The sequence below is a fragment of the Chenopodium album genome, chromosome 23 (genome assembly GCF_948465745.1).
Source record: "Chenopodium album chromosome 23, dcCheAlbu1.1, whole genome shotgun sequence".
Taxonomy (NCBI): Eukaryota; Viridiplantae; Streptophyta; class Magnoliopsida; order Caryophyllales; family Amaranthaceae; genus Chenopodium; species Chenopodium album.
Window position 1 is genome coordinate 9245655 of NC_137856.1, and position 19851 is coordinate 9265505.

General features: G+C 36.2%; 1 protein-coding gene across 1 annotated transcript; it reads right to left on the reverse strand.

Moving 5' to 3' along the window:
- Nucleotides 1-1351: 1351 nt before the first annotated feature.
- On the reverse strand, nucleotides 1352-14572 carry LOC145606660 (purple acid phosphatase 23-like). The gene is made up of 7 exons (XM_081662471.1): nucleotides 14163-14572; nucleotides 13833-14024; nucleotides 7238-7574; nucleotides 3154-3371; nucleotides 2820-3010; nucleotides 1966-2247; nucleotides 1352-1721 (listed from the first exon to the last, which is right to left on the reverse strand). Exons 1-7 carry the CDS (start codon nucleotides 14419-14421, stop codon nucleotides 1587-1589), a joined length of 1614 nt encoding a protein of 537 aa, XP_081518597.1. The 5' UTR covers nucleotides 14422-14572; the 3' UTR covers nucleotides 1352-1586.
- Nucleotides 14573-19851: the final 5279 nt, after the last annotated feature.

The following is a 19851-nucleotide window of genomic DNA, read 5'->3' on the forward strand; positions in this document are numbered from 1 at the left end:
ACTTGCTATTGAATCAATATGTATAGATCGTTATCTCATGTTGGTATTGGAATGGAAATTGAATTCTAACTCTATTCCTTCAATATTTCACTTTGAATTTTAAGAGGTTAGTTTCACATGTTTTTAGGGACAAATTTCAGGGACGAAACATGTTTTTTGCATATTATTGACTTGCACCGAAACCGACTCAAACCCGAGAATGACTTGACTTGGAAATGACCCAACTTGATTTTAACCTGCAAATTATTGACTTGAAGCGAACCCGACTTGAACCCGAGAATGACCCGACTTGGTTATAACCCGTAAATAATTGACTTGAACCGAACCTGACTCTAACCCAAGAACGACCCTTACTCGTTTAAACCCGTAAAGACCCGAATTTAACCCGACCTATTTTTCACCCGACCCGATTGTAACCCGATCTTTTACTAACCCGACCCAAACTCGATGACCCGACGTGACCCGACTCAAGCATGACCCAACTTGAACCGACCCGCATATGTTATGACATTAACTCGTATTGACCCGACCCGAGATGACTCGACTCACACTAACCCGACTCAAACCCGACCCGTTTACCCAAATTGTCCGCTCTAGTTGTCAATATGTTTTTTTTTGGAAAGTTATATCAAATCTTTTTCCCTAAAAAAAAAGTTGTATCAATATCTTTTGTTTAATTTGTATGCAATTTTCACTTATATGTAAAAGATTTGATTTGTTTCTCAAATAGAATTTTTTCCAAAAAAAAAAAATAAAAAAAAAAATTTGAGGACATACCAGAACATGACACGTGTCATTGTTGATGTGTCTTCTAGTATATAGTTATTATATTGATGATTCATAAAAAAATTCTTATAAAAAGGCTAGAATTTAGCTAACATAAAACTCCTAGGGGTCGTTTGGGTCATTAGGGAAGTGTAAATTCCCATGAAATTACAATTTGTAGGAATTAAATTCCTTTATCAAAAATCATGGGAATTCATGAATTTTGTTTGGTTGAAAATGGAGGAAATTAATTCCCATAGGAATTGTAAGTTTGTAACTTACCAAGGGGGGGTTGGGTAAGTTAATTCCCATGTTTTGAGGGAAGTCCAAATTCCCATGAATTGGCGTTGCCCCCATTTTTACTTTTTTTGTATCAACCAAACAAGCCCAAAATGAAATTCATGGGAATTTTGATTGCCCGCAAGAAATTAAGCCAACCAAACAACACCCTAGTTTGTGTGGCATGTTAAAATGCACCTTCCATAACTCCATAGCCCCACTTATGTGTACCATTTACATGTAATGCCCAATTTATCAAAGTCGAACAAGATGACTGCTGTTACACCTGAAGAGATCTTGCATGATGTTATGTAATAAAGAAAATATGACCTGATTTTGGTAATAATGGCTATAAGCCTATAACAGCCCAAAGGACAAAGAAAAAAGACACAGTATAAAGGGCCTTAACAGATCACATATGCTTACATATTCCACACTTGGTTATCTAGTATAAAAGAAGACTCAGAAAATGGTGAATAGTTGACACAAATAAATTGATAGGCAAGATAGCCATTTGTTGTATACAAAGAATGAGCCTCGCCTTAAAGAATTACTTGTCCAATGGGGTTGCAGGACTCTGGCTGTCGGACAATATATATTTGATCACCTCGTACATCATCCCTGAACACATCCTGATTCCTGTGCCAAGTCCATAATGCATGTGTAGTATTCAAGACCTGCATCAGATAATGATACAGTTTGGCATAAACTTTGGCATATACAGACACATACACAGTGCCACATTAATCAGAAAAGAAAAATTCCCACAGAAAGTCATTTGCAAAGACAATATTCTGTCAAATGAGAAACCATGTAGCAGCTATGCAAAAATAAGAAAGAGTTCATTGGTACCAGGTTACATTTCAAGCCAGAAAATTCCATTATAGTCAAGGATATATCTTAATTGACTTGCAGACCCACCTCAAGTATTCCGTGTCCGAAGCTGCTCTCCCTGAATGCACTCCACTCAGGTTGTGTATCCCAGCAAAATTTTCCCTTTGCAGGACCTGAAGAAAAATTTAAATGGCACACTGGACCAATTTCAGGTACATTGTCACCAGGCTTTGGGCACTTCCCTGAGTCATCAGCATGATCAACATCAACTTTCTCGATGTTCCCTCCATCTCCAACTGTTATGTAAACAGGACCACACGGATCCAATGTGTAATTATAAACACGATTCATCCGCTCATATGCATGAACCTGAAAATAGGAAATTTAGTTAGGATGTCAATAGTTAAAACTTTATATTTTGTACTAAATTTGTTTCCTGATGTTGCTTGATGTCTCCCCAAGTTAGCCAGTACATAAATTAGTACATCATGTTTCGTTAAAATTTCTATGGTTCTTGCTTTCATCTTACTCTATCAGAAGCTTACAAAATACCAGTGAAGGTTGACAGGTAGTTACCTTAAAGTAGTACAGTAGACATGACACATGTTTAAGGGAGAAAGACACGAGATTTAGGTCAAATCATTAAAAGATTCTCTGTGGATATTTACTGAGCCTATTATGGTACTTATGGCATCGTATTTAAATTAAAGACACCAAAATGCTAAACTAAAGCTGTGCATAGTAGGGTTCATGTGGATAAAGGAAATACATTAAGGGGCTGTTGGTCTTAAGAAAATAAAGAGCTTAATATGCAAACTAATTTGCATGCATCACTAATATCAAACAAGTTTCTAATTTCAGACAAAGACTTCAATATTCCATATAAATCATCAACTATTTGTACTTTCTTACTTCTAAGAAAAGCTGCTTTGCCAACTTACATGACCGGAAAAGATAATGTCAACTTTATACTGGTATAGGAGTGCTTCCAATTCTTGTCTCATGCACTCAAATTCCTGATAGTGCGATGAATAGCTATTATACCAAGGAGAATGCCATGCAGCAACCAGCCAAGGAGTTACATCCCGGTTGACTTTTTCAAGGTCCTTCACTAGCCAAGCATACTGAGCACCTATAACAAAAGTGAGGAATATGACTGGTCAACTATCAAACAAATACCTACCACTGATAATTCAAATAAAGAGCCAAAAGTTGTAGATAAAAGAGCAGTTGGACAGGCAAGGAGAATACAATTATGAAATAGCTAAAACTCACTCGTCCTATCATAATCCACATAAGCTCCCAACATAATGACATGAATACCTCCAGCGTCAAAAGAGTAGTAGAAATTAGATTTCGAGCCACTTTCCTCTGAAGGAACAGCAAACCTTGTGAGATATGATTTAAATGTTACCCCAGCAGCTTGAGGCTCAATCTCATGATTGCCTTCAATAACCATCATTGGGACTTTGGAGATTAGAGGCTCCATAAACCTAGATTCAAAGTTTCAAAATCATAGTCCTTAAAACGAAAGTTCAAAATAAAATAAGACACTATTCAGAAAACAAAAATCTTATAGTCAAATGCTAACAAGCATTTGATGGAAAAGTTTTGATTCCATCTTATTAGAGCATCAACACTCGTGGTATAATTTTATACCACGGTGTAAAAACTCATCAAAAACTTGCAATTTTTCACTACATTGGTGGTATAAAAGTATACCATTCGATGGTATATACATCCCATGGTAAACATTTGCTTCGATCCCCGTGAAACATGAACCAACCAGGTTATGCCATGTGGCCTGGTTATCATGTAACTTTTTTTTTTTTTTTTCAATTGCATTTTAAGAAAAAATTATAAAGTTAAAAATTATGAAAAAATTATCATTGTTCATAATTTTTCAAGACCTACACATAGACACCCATATGATATAGTTTTATATATTTTTTCGAATTCGGTTTTTACTACGTAAATTGCTTATTTTATTTAATTAACTTTACAAACATTAATTAGTCATTTCCAATAATAAAATGAAATATAATTATAATTAAGTTAAGTGTATTATTAATACAAATGGGAGAGAGAAAGTGTGGTGGTAAACTTTTTTTTATACCATGGGTGGGATGATATTTGGAAAAAATATATTTTATTGTGGTATAGATGATGTGGAGTGAGAAAGTGGTAGAGAGAGAGGAATGATATAAATTTTTATACCATGAGTGATGATGGTCTAATATGGTATTGGATGGAAACTATATCAGGTGGTGCTATTGCCAAAGTTGGGGACTAGCACATAAATTTTCATGTTTTTACTTGTATTACCCACGTTTATCAATAAAATAACCTAAGATATTAGAAACAGTGCTAGAATAATATAAATACACAATATGAAAAGAAAACAAAATGAAAGTTCGTAGAAGTTTTGCACACAATGTATAGCTTTCACTAGAATAAAATCAACATGGCCCATGGTATCAACAATTAGCGTTTTTAAGAGAAAAATTTATCATCAGGCAGACTTTCCCACAAAAGCAGAAATCAGACACCAATTGATTATGGTACTACCAAAGTTGTCAGAATAAGGATTTCACTTTGGATCATGGAATAAAAATGCGGCCGGTACGTCGCGATGCGGCCGGTATGTACCGGAATTCAAGCCTACCGATCCGAGATTTCCCGATTTGATGCGGTGTTTTTTAAAACGCCGAGTTTTCGGCCGATTCAACCGATACGAGCTAAATTTCGCCCGCATCGACCGATATTATCTCACAACTGGTTAACTTCCAATGAAGTACTTCCTTTTTAAGGAAAAGAAAGGGAAAAAAATGGAGAAACCTCCATTAAAATCGATAGAGTTCTTAAAAGAGGAGAGAGAAACTAGTTGAGCAGGTGTGAGAGAGAGTGGGCTAGCAGGATTTTTTATTTAAATAATCTTCTTTTGGGTAGGTGGGGATAGTGGGGCAGGATTTTTTCAAAAAAAAATTGAAAAACACCACATGATACTTTTCTAGACCTCTCCTCTCACCTTAATTTAGTACTCTTGTACAGCTGTGCACCTTAATTTAGTACTCTTGTACAGCTGTGCACCATGCGTAGTGTGTATTCATATTTATTTTAGTGAAATTCGAATTTAGCTGCCTTAAATTTAATTAATAATTATAAAATAAAATAAAATCATAAATATAAATTTTGGTTTAATAAATTTAAAACAAAATTCTGCCGTTACAACCGCGACCTATCACGCGACAAACGCATCAATTCCGATACCGTGATACCGCGACCGTTTCCGCGATCGCGACCGATACCGCATTTTTATTCTATGCTTTGGATAGATGTAACTGCTAACATAGTAGCATTGCCGCATTGCAACTATATTGTATAGCTTATAAAGCTTACAATGATCACAATATTAGACTGCAACAACTGCAAACTATCCGCACTGCCAACAAAAATGGTTCTCCATTATTGTGATCGCGGCTGGAGATCTAAAACCATGGCTTCATGATACTACGTATTTGCTAAAATTTGATAATACTATTGTATAATAGTAACGGGTCTAATAACTGATCATATTTGAAATTTGCTAAAAAGTAATCCTGTAACTCTATGAATCAAGCACTAAATATGCTGTAACATCACTTGGTTTTCTAGGATTAATGTGAAAGTTTGTGACGGTAAAAATTCTAACACTTAACAGTCTTATAAAACAAATTACAAAACAATAACTTGTTAGAGCAATTTTGTGAATATAGTTGTCATTTTAGGGTCAAAACTTTAGATCATAGAATAATAACATCGTATTAATACCCTGATACTTCAAATGACAGCCCAATGAGTCGCAAAGATTCTGCACTTTTAAGATTCTAATTAGAATCAGATCGTCCGGATAGTATTGGGATTGTAGTATCGTAAGATTCTAAATTTCTAATATTCTAATTGCAATTCTAACAAACATGGATAGTACATATGACTCATCTTAAAGTTGACATAACAGTTGGATGAACACAAATGGTGATCCACAACCAATTGTGCATAACATTTGCATGCTGGATCACATTTTGTTCATATATCCAGCCACGTCGACAGGGTAAAGAGCAAGGTATCCATCCTATACCTAGGTGTAACATTACACCCTCTCACATTCTCCTCCCTATGCGCTAGAGCACATAAGCTTGTAATGAGAAGAATATGAGAGGGTGTAAAATTACACCTGGGAATATGATGAAAATTGCTAGTAACAAAAGTGTAATTTTAGTTTGTAGTATTAAAAAATTAATATATGTCTATAGCAATTGCATAAAGCTCAAGAAATTTATAAAACTAATACATGCTGCCTGTTTTTGGAAAAAGGTCAAGGAATTAATTAGTTAGGTGGTTGGAGTAATTTGGTTGCAGAAAACCACTACATCAAAAGAAGGTTAATTTAACCAAAAGGAGAGAAACTTCTAGAATTGAACTTAGAAAAATCTAGTGCATAAAATTAATATACCAAGACCTAAGGGAATTGTCATCCTTTGACTTGCCTGCCTAACAAGAAAGACTGGCCATGGCTGATAGGTTGATGAACTGGCTATCAGGTGCATAAAACCAGCCTGGAGGGATTTTTTTTTTTTTTGGCATCATTTGCCTTGCTTTACATGGAAGATTGACTATGGCTGGTAGCTTGCACAAGCTATACTTTACTAACAGAGCAAGATTAAAGTGACCACCTGTGGTTTAGTACTTTAGTTTTACATTCTTCTCCAGAAAAATTAATTGTGTCGAGCATATGTATGGGAATAGATGTTCTGCAATCTCTCAGCTAATAGAGTAATAGGTAGTAAAGACTAAAGTTTCCCTCTTTTTATTTAGAAGCTCAAGCCAACAGTGATATTGCTCGTGAGACATAGTCATAGGAGCTATATATTTAAAGTGTAAATGTTTGCCAAATTCTCAAATGATCTAGGATATGATATGCTTGTGGGTTTCTATCCTTAAGGAAAAGGCCAGAGTGATACTGCTCACATGTAATTTCTACATTGTAATTTCTATAGTCTACAGTATAGAGCACCAAGAATTCTGGGAAAAATGAGAATTTGATCCTTAGTTATCTAATTGGAATCAATCCTTTGTATATTCCTCTAAAATAGATAGTCATGGTCATCATGGTACAATTTTCTCAAAGCCTTTAGTACTTAAGATATATATAAGACATATAGTAAAAACAAAAAATCAAAAGAACTCCAGCGCTTCTTCAAAGTCACAATTTTTTTTTTAAAAAAAACAATGTTTTCAATAGTCAATTTGACAAGGTGGAACAACGATAAGGTGTTGCCAAAAAACAAAAAAACAAAAGAGAAAAAAGAAAAAGAATTACCTTCCCCAACCATCCCACCTTGGTTGATATGACTCTCTAATGGGTGCATCAGGGAATGCACAGGAAAAGCATGAAGCTCCATCCCCACCTGTTGTACGATACTGATTTGCATAAGCCAAGTCACCAACCATCAGTACTAGTGACGGATCATTCTCAGTAACATGATCAATAGTTGTTGTAGAATTTTGAGTCAGACCCAAATCTCCTATGACAGCAATACGTCGAGGATAAGCATTAGGTCCAGGTAAAGGAAGAGTTTCGAAGGTATGCTCTTCACTCATTGCAGGGATGGAACTATCCCCACACTTGTAATAATATCTTGTTCCAGGTTCAAGACCTACAACATACAGAAATACAGCAAGCTTACAGCTCAAGATCTAACTTATTTGCCCCACAAGTGCATAAAACGAAATAAAATGAAATAAAACTAGAGAGTCATCGCCACATCGAGAGTATTTGGAGGATTACCATTGAAACAATTAAATGAAGCATCCTTCAAAAAACTAATTAAATGAAGTCATATTTAATAAAATTGTTTATAAGCCATTAAGAAATAAAGGTAGATCCCTAAGCCAGTATAATTAAATTGGTGAAATGTGAGATCTTATCCATTAGTTTTCATACTTAAACATGAAGAGCCCAAAGGGTCCAAGTTTGATCTTTTTATACACAACATTGATATGATGTATGACAATATCTGAAAATGCCAAGAATCAGCCTTTTGATTTCTAGAGTAGTCATAGTTGGGATGTAAAAGGCATACACTAGAAAGAAGTAAGAATCACTCATCAATTAAACACTTCATTGGATAAAATGATCCATATAAGGATCGCAGGCCCCATTCAATAATTACAACGTAGCATGGAACCCCAGCAATAACATGCATAAAACAAGCAATGAACTTTGGCCAAATAATAAGTACCAAAAGCATGGAACAGCAGCCAAATAACATGCACCAAACAAGCATGGATCAGTGGTCGAATAGCTTAGTAAAAGTTTCCAAAGGGTGGTATCTAATACAAAGTGCTTGCGACCAAACCTTGGCTGCATCATTTTCCTTTATTACACAAACCAAGGAATAAGAAAGAACAAAGGAGGTGGCGATGAAAATATAAAAGCTTTTTGATTGAGCAAATGGAACAATTTGAGCTTTGCAAGCTAAGACTCGACTCTCCTAACTAATAAGGCACAATAACAGTAACAAGGTATTTGAGAAAATAGCTAACAGGGAACGGGGCGTTTGGTATGAGAATAGGGAAGAATATGGAATTGATAGAGGGACAAGGATAAAACAAGGCCATGTTTTGTTCACCTTATTTTCACTTATTCCAAGGAAAATAAGTTCAAATACAATATGCTCGGGATATATATTTTCAAAATTTCAAATAAGTTCAAGAAAAATAAATTTCAATAAGTTCATATAAGCTCAAATAAGGGTTACCCAAGTTCAATTTACAATTATGACAAGTTTTGATAACTTTTGATAAGTTCAGATAAGTAGATAAGTACTTGACAAAAAAAAAGGCAGATAAAACACTCACAAGTATTCTCCCATGCATGGTAGGGGACTATGTGTAGGAGATAATAGTAGAATAAGTAGCAAAGTTACTATTACTCTAGCATTCTCTTCCATTCTTACCTTTTCATTAAGGATAAGATTGTCTTTTCGCACATGATTTTTATCCCTCCCGTTATACCATCCCTCCTTAGAATTGGTGGCAAATGGAGGGGTTGGGGGGGGGGGGGGAAGAGGAGCTATTCCTATCTCTCCTCTAATCCCCATCCCCTTCAACCAACACTAGATTTCTTCTATCCTTACTTTTGTATCTCTGTCTCTTCTATACATGTATATCTAAGGTTAATGGAGTTGATGAAAAACAGAAAAAGTAGTGGCAGCATATGTTTTTTGATGAGAAAGTAAAGTGTTGGGACCATGTGCCATAATAGATCAGAGCATAATTTTAAGGACACCCCAAAGCAGAAAATGGTGCATCGGACAGAGGAAGTAGACATATAGTTTGCACTAAAAATTTTAAGTTCAAGAACTCCACCCTTTACCTTACTCATTATTGATTATTATGTACTACTCAAGAAAAATTTGCTCTTCATGTAATGTGAGTGTGGCCCCCCAAAAGGCGATGCTCCCATATATGCCACATGCTAAGATGATAGACTCAATACCACAAGCAAAGAACTGCAGGCATGTGGAAATAAGTTTAAATTAACAAAGTGAAATTTCATTGCCAGTGTCCAGTGATGTTTAAAGTTTGCAAAGTTCGTTTGTTTGTTTGTTTGTTTGTTTTAAATTTACTTTTTCTCTAGATAACTATAACAAAGGCTATTACCCTTGATCCTCAAGGATCACATTACCCAGAAAATGGTAGAAAAATGTGAATCAGTAGAGGAAATAGATAAGAGTCTCTTAAAACATGTCAAATTAAGGACAAACAAAAGGGGGCAAAGAATGAGACATGGGAAGTGCTGTAATAGACCATACCAAACCTCCAGTGGTCCTCACATATGCATGCAAGAACAGGACAAAGCAGACCCACTATGGTGAATGGTCCACTATGGCAGCAGCATTCAGTGGCTCAGGAGAGGGTGAGACTGTACAGCTGGAGAATGAGACAATTTGAGCAGCCAAATTGGGTCATTTTTGCTTGAGTAGGTTGTATGTATAAGAAAGGAAGGAGAAGATAGAGGCAGGCAATGTTTTGAGTGAAATTCTTGGAGAGTTGTGAGCTAAACTCACTGTTGGAGAGTGATAGGCTAAACCTATCTTTGTAAAAACCCATTGCTTATGAATGAAAGCTGCAATCTTTCCCTTCTAAATTTCTATAATTAACTGTGTATGATTGTTGTTGCTTGAATGCATTACAAGAGCACTCAACCACTTCAAAGCTCCTTGGTGCTTGCTGATACTACTCATTGTGGATATGAGGGAACTCATTTGGTAAAGTCTTATTAGGGCGTTATATAAAACTTCAGGTCAAATCCTAACTCGCCACCCCTCTCTACATCCACAGATAAAGAAATGCTAGTCGTAACACATCAAATGCTTGACAAAGTTTATCACATTTAAAAATTTATTACCGAAAATTTAGACATCAGGATGCTTTGTGGGTGAAGGAATGATGTTGCAATTTGGGATTCAACACGAACACTAATCACAAAGGGCTTCCCAAAACCATCACGCAACCAATTCCCCAGCAGCATACGTAAATTGTAAGTTAGTAGCAAAAGGCAATAAACTTAAGCTCAAATTCCCTGTTAGCAATCTACCTATCAAGCATTTAAGAAGCATGGCATCATAGCCACTTTAAATTCACATATTGCTACAATATATACGATATTTCCCTAGAAGCATATGATTGGTTTCATTGGGTTAAATGTTTTGCCAAAGCAACCCAATTATAACGGAATCCAAGCACAAATCTGACCAAATAAACACAACTATTTTAAATAATGAACAACTTTTGACACTAAGAACAAGTATCACTTACAAGACACCATCCCCAAGCTCACAAACACCATGCTCATCTACATCAGGCAGAAAGTCTCTAGAATATTTGATTTTTGGCTGGTCAATTTACAAAGTTCTTTGCTCATTAACTTTAATAAGTGTCATTCTAGATGACCAGAACTAAAGACTAACACATTTATTAAACCTCGAATAGTTCCATCCCCTCGGTAGATGCAATAGCTTTACACGCGTTTTTAAAAATAATTTAAGAAAAATAAAGGTGAAATGGGACATGTATTTAGGAACAAGATTGTTGGTTGAAATAGAACTATTATTTGGGGACCGGAGGAATACATAAACCTAATTTACTTTTTCGCCCTCTAAGTGCTATTGCTCCATCTATAACCTCAACCACATAATCTATTAACTATTACTAAAACAAAACATTGCTGATATCATCAACCCTTAAATTAGCATACGTGTCATTTTAATATTAAATATTTTCCCTCCATAGTCTTTAGATGATGTCATCATTTATTTTATTTTTTTAATCTCTATACATTTTTCTAACAAAAAAAAATTACCACTCTTTTTTACACAAATTATAAAACTTTATTTTATGCAAATTAATTAAATCGTGCAACGCACGAGTCTAATCTAGTTATTTATATATTTGATAACTATCAACATTCTAAATGGGAAATTCAAGTCTCTATGGAATTTAAACGTACTTATTGATGACAATTTAGAGCTCCTTTACTGCTCTCTATCAACTGTGTCTAACATGAAGAAAATCATGCCATGGTATATGTTCAAAAGGTTGGCTAACATCTTCATGAATCTCAAGACATGAAGCTAGAATAGGAAAGGATTATACATTTACTTCCTCCAATTTTTGTTGAACTACTTACACTTAAATCAAGCTTTTGATTGAACTCTAATCACCTTCTTTTTTTTTTTTGGCAAGATAAGCTGCTTCGACATTACTTTGGCTTCCATTTACCTCCTAGCTTAGTTAGCTACAAGTAACAGCGATATCATGCTGTTGTATATTTGTATTGATACTTCCCATCCTTCTCACCCAAACCAAAAATCTTGTTTATACCCTTTTTTCAGCCATCACCATGACTAACCTAAGGGGCATGACTTCTCAAATATATGCTGTTAAATTTCAAATAAATAACCAAAAGGTGAACTACAACCATCAGCATGATATTTTCAAGTGAAGAGCTTAATGGTCCAAATTTGGTTTCTTTTCATAAACCATTAAGGTTTTTTTCAAAAGCATACATTTTTGGGTGTGGATAAGAATCTAATTCTGTGCGAAATATGAACCAACCTGATTAAATTTTGCGTCTACCGAAACTTTAATGACTATTCTCGTAACATTCAATGACTGGTTTCTGATTGTACGCCAAAGTATCTATTAACCATCAATGATTAAAGTGTCATACAAGTCCACTCCCTAGCTTACCTGAGTTAAGCTTACTTACTACATAATTAGGAGTTTAGGACTAACTTTTGCAAGGACAAGAAATCAGAGCTAGGTGCAATTCTAAGGCTGACAATTTGATAGGAAGAAATTCAACTTGAGTAGGTGAACTTCTTAAGTTCTACAGACCTTCATTGTTGAGTTAACTCTTGGAACGTTTCTCAGTTTAGCCCATCACTTGACTCGACCTCGAGTAAAACAAACTAAGGCAACCAAACAAATACAACTTCAATTAAAATATAGCAACTTCTTAATTTTGCTAGCACTTGAGGTTTTCGAAGTATTATGTGAGATCTAAATGTTACTTATGAGTCATTCCCCATTTACTTTACTAAATTCTTATACTCAGGCTTGCTCACAAACTTTTCAAGTTCAGCTAACCAAGTAAACATTGTTGAACTTGAAATGATCAGTCAAGCTCATTCAAGACAAGCTTAGACAACGTTTTGACCGAATAAATCTCAAGTAGCTAGTTAGCATGTTGACCTCACTCACCCCTAATTTGAAAAGGACACATTAGGCTTCTGCAAATTGAACTGGAAAGAGGAGTACCAACCCAGAATAGGACGTCGAAAAGGGTATCAACTAGTAAATCCCCATAAATTTGGGCATTGCAGTTGGGGTATAAATGTGCTGTTAGCCTCCTCCCAGCACCTACATTTCACAGACTTCCTATCTACCTTGCCATGTTTTTTACAAGTTTTCAAAACCTTGATCCATTACGGATTTTCAAGTATGACCGACTGATCCTCGACATCAAAATGTTCAACATATCTTACTCACAGACTTTGATCTGATAGAGTCCCTAATAGTTTAAAAAACACAGGACCTATCTGTATACTCAAAAATAATGCAGCAAGTTGCAGTTAACTTCATTAATACTTAAAGGGCACTTTTGCTGTATAGTTACTAGTTAGTTCTAAATGATTGATGGAACCACTGCAGGCCCTTAAACACATAACTGAATACTACTGTAATATAGAATTAATTAAGTATTAAGAGAAGTAAAGAATTCCTTTTGATGGCTCATAGGCCTTATTGCCTGAGGCATTTAATTATGAAAATAAAATATGAGAACGCGTATGACTACAGAGTCCAACGATATCATAAAGAAACTGCTATTATATATGTAAATATGATTTGGTGAAAGACAGAAGGGGAATTATATCCTGCGAATTGCAAAGGCGTGGAATAATATTCTATTGCAAACAAATGAACTTGACTAATTATGTTATTCAACAGATACATTTTGATATTTGACAAGCTTTAGTTGTTACTGACATTAATATTCAGCTAAAGTCCAGGAAATCAGTGAGGATGAAAGTACGAAACTTCATAACCTCAAAAATTACCACAACATATTTCTAGAGTAAAACCAGCCCTCAAAAGAGTTGGTCTATTTTAGAAGTAACCCATAAAAAACAAAAACTTTGACCATCAAAATCTATTATCTGGATAAACCAAGACAGATAATCATTAGTTACTGCTACACACAAACAAAGTAGATTTTATGGACCAATTTCATTTGACAAACAAACTCAAAAATACATTCAAAGGACAAACCACATAAACATATTGATAAGAGCTAATCATAATTACAAACAACTCAAGCAAATTAAAAGAAATGGTTAAATTCATACCTTCAAGTCTGACATGATGAATGATTCCTGAAGTATAATTCAACAGACCTTCAAAAGGGTACAATTGGCTGTAAACCATAGAAACCCCCATTTTTTTAATGGTAAAATTCCCACTATCTTTTCCACACCAAACTTCACTTCCAACACTTGATGGGTCTAATTCTGTCACATTCTTACCAATTTGAGCTTCACCTGTTACAATCAAAACAACAACATTCATCAAGTGATCAAACTAATCAAAAAACAGTTATGTCTCGACTGTCGAGGGTAGTACCCAAGACCTGAAATCAAATCCCGTCTCGAAAAAAACAACGAAGAAAGAGTATATACCAGTAACCCAAGAGACCCACATTGAAGTAGGTGAAGAAAGTGCAAGTGAAATTTGTTCAGGAAAATTCCCAGTTACATTTCTCCTTATTCTTGGATCATCCAATGGCAAGTCAGTGCTACCTCGCCGCAAAGAGGGATCAAAACGACGAGTTTTGGGGTCGAATGGGCCTTCCAAAGTCGTGGGTATTGCTCCCATTGCAGCAAAACAAACCATGAATAAATTGAGGACCCATAACAACAATTTGAACTGGAAATGCATTGTGCAGAATTTTGGTCCAATGGAAATGGAAGAGGTGAGGGGGATTTGCAGAGTTTGAGAACTCCATTGATGGGTCTATAATTGGAGGAAGAGTTTGAATATTGATTTGAGTAATCTGGAGAATATTCGTGCTGTGATTTTCAATGCATTGTTGTTCGCACGTAGTACAAGTACAACCGATGATTTTTTTTTTTTTTTTTTTAAAGTGTGGATGTGTGTGGAGTGTGGACGGTCGGTCGTTATGGAGCAGTGAGTCTAGTAAGTAGTTGTAGGGATGTCAATGCGGTGGGGAAATAGGAGACCCGTCTCATACCTAGTTCCTCACTTATATTCTTATTGACCTGTAATTTCTAACATTACGAAGTTCTAGCACCAGGTAATGATATGCTAAACCTATGGGGCGTTTCGCAAATGGGATTGGGAATTTGGGGAATATAAGGTGGGAATGGGAATGGGAATTAATAGGTGGGAATTAATGAAATAATCCCAATCCCTTGTTTGGCATAATTTGGAAATAAGATTGAGAAATTTTAAATCCTATGTTTGGTATGTGGGAATAATAGAGGGATTAAAAGCAAAATTTACAAGATTGCCCTTATTATCATATTGCATAAAACAGGGGTATGGTATATATATGCTACAAAACAAGGGTAATATTGTCTTTTTAACAATTTAGTGAATTCCCCCCAAAATATTACCTGCTCCCCCCAAGTAATAAAATGTAGGGAATACAACCTAAATATTCCCAAGCCCATTCCCATTTTTTTTTTTAATTCCCACCAACCAAACATGGGTTTACAAAGATTAGGAATTATTATTCCCATTCCCACCCCCTATTCCCATTTACCAAACACCCCCTAAAGTTTTTTATAATAACTTAAAGAAAACTCATACTTAACTTGTTAATATGCTGTGTGGATGACAACTTCTCCATGGAATTAAGTTATGTGTGATGATGATCTAGAGTAGGAAGGAGTATATAACAAGGTTTGAAGACAACTTATGAAGGTTAAGGAAGCATCGAAGAAAATCAGAAGTCTAGTTCCTTCATTGAATGAGGACCAGGAGGTTCATAGTCAAAGTTTCAAGAGAAGAACTCGAGAAGTCTTCATAATTTCTGTTTTGATTTTAGACTTCTTATGTTCATATTGAGCACGTTTACATTATCACAAATTCTTATATGTGGCTGGCCACACGGTGAGGACTGCCATCATAGGGGTTACTTCGTTAGTGTAATAGGGGTTACTTTCGTTAGTGTTAATGGGGTTACTTGGTCAGTGTTAAAGGGGTTACTTCGTTAGCGTTATAAGGTTACTCGGTCAGTGTTATATGGGTTCCTCGGTTAGTATTAAAGGGGTTACTCGGTTAGTATTACAGGGGTTACTTTGTTCTTTTATAAGTGCTTACACGGTGTGACTAGTCACACATAAGATAGACTGTTACATTATTAGAAGTCAAGTGGATTTTTGTTTTTAACGGGAAAACACGAATCAACTTTATTCATTCAAGGAGTCAAAACCAACGGAATCCGACACACACGTCGGGACTTCCTCAATCCACACTCTCATCTCATCAAAGTTCCTACTAACAAAAGCAAGTCTATGAGCAACTCCATTGCCAATCCTACCAATATGGGAAAAACTAATCGAAATACAACTCAAAGACAAAAACAGAATGTCGCTTACAACACGGCCAAAATCAGAGTTTTCAGTCTTCCTGAACTTGAGATGATGAATGAGCTTCAGATAGTGGGACTCGAGAATTAGCTTGGTAATGCGCGATTCAACTGCAATTGATAACGAGTGTCTCACAGCCATTGCTTCAACAATATCAGCCTTTAACTCACCATGTACCTTCGAAAACGTAGCCACCATCACATCCCTAACACAGTCATGCACAACACCTCCAAGGCCTATAACCCCATCCCCGCAGCAAGAAGCATCAGAGTTTAGCTTGTAGAGACCTTAGGGGGGCAGTCCACTTGGGAGTAGGGGTGAAAGTTCGGTTTTCGGTTTGGTTTTTTGGCCAAACCGAAACCGAACCACTTAATTTCGGTTTTGGAATTTGGCAAACCACACCGCACCACTTTAACTTTGAAACCGAACCAAACCAAACCACTTAAATTTCGGTTTTTTGAAAATAAACCAAACCGCACCGAATTTCTTATCAAGCATTATAACATCAAATTTTGCAAAAAAAAAAAAAAAAAAAAAAAAAAAAAAAAAAACGAACCAAACCACAACAATCAAACCGTACAAAACAAAACCAAACCAAACCAAACCAATCCAAATCCACCACAGAAACTCAAAAGTCAAAACCCACAACAAATTGATAACCCACCCCCACTAATAACCCTACCCACAACCGAAACCAACCCAACTAAACCCCACCTACACCAAACCGAAACCACACCAAAACAAGCACAAAAATTAGCAAAAATCATACTGTATCATATTAACGGATAAAAATTCAAAAATAAAAAAAGAAAGAAAATTAAAAACAAGAAATATACCTTTTAAACCAAAAATGGCCTTGAATTTCATCTCGAATTTGGTTTAAAACGGCCAAATTCGACCATGAAAACTCTAGATCAGTTTTCATGGCCGAATTTGACCATTAAAACCTTCGTTCTGGCCAAATTTCGCAAATTTTGTTACGAAAACCTTCGTATTAACCATGAAAATCTTTGCTTTGATATGAAAACCTTTGTTTTGGCAAAAGAAAAGAGGAAAAGAAGAGTAGAGGCAAGAAGAAAGACAAGAAAGAGGAAAAGAAAAGAGGAGATCGAAGAAGAGACAGAAAGAGGAGTGAGAAAGAGGAAAGAAGAGAAGAGGAAAGGAAAGGAAAGGAGAGAGAAAGGGCGGAAAGAGGCTAGATAAAGATTAGGGTTTTTTTTTCTTTATATGCTATGTACTATGTAGAGTTGGGCTAGGTTTTTTTAGTGTTGGGCCTAAAATTCGGTTTGGTTTCGGTTTTTCATTTTCCAAAACCGAAACATATAATTTCGGTTTCTTGATTTGCAAACCGAAACCGAACCACTTTCGAAAAAAACCGAACCATATTTATTATTCGGTTTGGTTCGGTTTTAAACCAAATTTGTTTCACCCCTACTTGTGAGCAGTAGCTTGCCTAGCCTGCATCACATGTGGGAGCAGAGCATTTGCTTTCTCAAATTCCCCAACACAAGAGAAAGCTCTTTAAATAATAGTTTCAATAGGCATCCTGCGATTATCAAAACACCATGCATTTCTACTAATGCACACTCCCCAAAGAATACTCTAGAAAAGATCCCACCAATCTTGTTTTTAATAGTGCAATGTAAGGCAGCAATCCAAGAAAACGGGTGAGAAAGATTATCAGAAGGAGAGGAGAAAGTACCAGACAGCCTTTACATGAGGGCACAAGAAGAGATCATGAAGTAGAGATTCAATAGCCTCACCACAAACAAGACAGAAGTCACAATTAGTAATGCCAGCTGCTTGAGATTGCTTTTCACAGGAACACCATTATGAAGAAATCTCCAACCAAAGTGTTTAATTTTGGGGGGGAAGATTAGCAGCCCACAGATTTTTCCACACAAGAGATGAAATATGAGAAGAGGAGGCCACATTATTGTTGTTCGCAGCAAGATTAGCAAAGTAAGCACTCCGAACGGTGAAATCCCCATTCTTAGAGAGCTGCCAAGTCCAACCATCAGCATTATCAACCAAGGATAGGGGAATTTTTAAAATTTCAGCAACTTCCCAAGAATTGAAATAGGCACCAATCAAATCAACATCCTACGAACCATCACAAATCAGATCAGAAACCAATTTCGAGGCAGCATCTAGAACATGGAGTCTAGGCAGAATCTTAAACTCAAACAAAGATGGAACCCACGGATCCCTCTAAACATTAATGGAGGAGCCATTGCCAATGAGTTTTCTGGCTCCTCTAGTGATCGTCTCCCTGGACCCTGGCAGACATAATAAAACGCCAAGTAAAACTAGCACTAGGATTTAACTTGGCCTCCATGAACTCAACACTGGGAAAATACTTCATCTTTAGAGTTTTAGCCATCAGGGAGTTGGGGTTAGTAAGTAATCTCCAGGCTTGTTTCGCAATTAAGGCCATATTAAAAGCCTTCAAGTCACGCAAGCCCATTCCCCCCCTCATTCTTTGACAGTAGCAAACAATCCCAGACAATCCAAGAGAGCTTTCTTTCATTGTTTCATTGGCCGCCCTAAAAGAAATTTCGACACATCCTTTTAATCTCATTGAGAATACTAATAGGAAGTTTGAAGCACCGTATCGCATAAGATGGTATAGCCTGGGCAATAGACTTGATGAGAATCTCTCGCCCCGCTTGAGAAAGATACCCCTCCTTCCACCCTTTCAACTTCTTCCAAGCCCTATCTTGAATAATGGAAAAATTCTGTTTTTTAGAACTACCAAGATAAGTCGGTAATCCAAGATATTTGTCGTGTCCATCGACGACCTTAAATAATAACTTCGATTGAAGAAATGATTTCTTTTCTGGCTCAACATGGCTAAAAGAAATTTGAAGGGGTATCTTTCATTGTTTAGTTGGCCGCCACAAAAAGAAATTTTGACACATCCTTTTAATCTCATTGAGAATACTAATAGGAAATTTGAAGCACTGCATTGCATAAGATGGTATAGCCTGGGCAATAGACTTGATGAGAATCTCTCGCCCCGCTTGAGAAAGATACCCCTCCTTCCACCCTTTCAACTTCTTCTAAACCCTATCTTGAATAATAAAAAAAGCCGTTTTTTGGAACTACCAAGATAAGTTGGTAATCTAAGATATTTGTCGTGTCCATCGACGGCCTTAAACGATAACTTCGATTGAAGCAATGATTTCTTTTCTGGCTCAACATTTCGGCCAAAAGACAATTCAGATTTTTCCACATTCAACTTTTGGCCCGAAGCAGTTTCATAGGTAGAAAGAACCTCAAGAGCATTATCCACTTCTTCCTCATTATCCCTAATAAACAACAGGCTATCATCGGCAAAAAAGAGATGTGAGATAGGCTTCACTTTCTTACCAATCTTAACCCCATGAATTAATTTAGAAATTTCAGCATCCCGGAGCAAAGTGGAAAGACTCTCCGCACAAATAATGAAGAGAAATGGAGACAGCGTATCACCCTACTGAAGACCCTTAGAAGGCAGGAACTCTCTCGTAGGTTAGCCATTAACCAAGATAGAGAAGGAAGCAGACTCAACACACCCCATATTATTTTTTATAAACATATTTCGAAACCCCAATTTTGTCATCATACGTTCAAGGAAGCACCACTCCACCCGATCATAGGCTTTGCTAATGTCGAGCTTGAGCCCCAAAAACCCTCCCTTCCCTTTCTTCTTTTTCCTCAAATATATAGAACTTTCATAGGCAACCAAGATATTATCCGTGATAAGTTTACC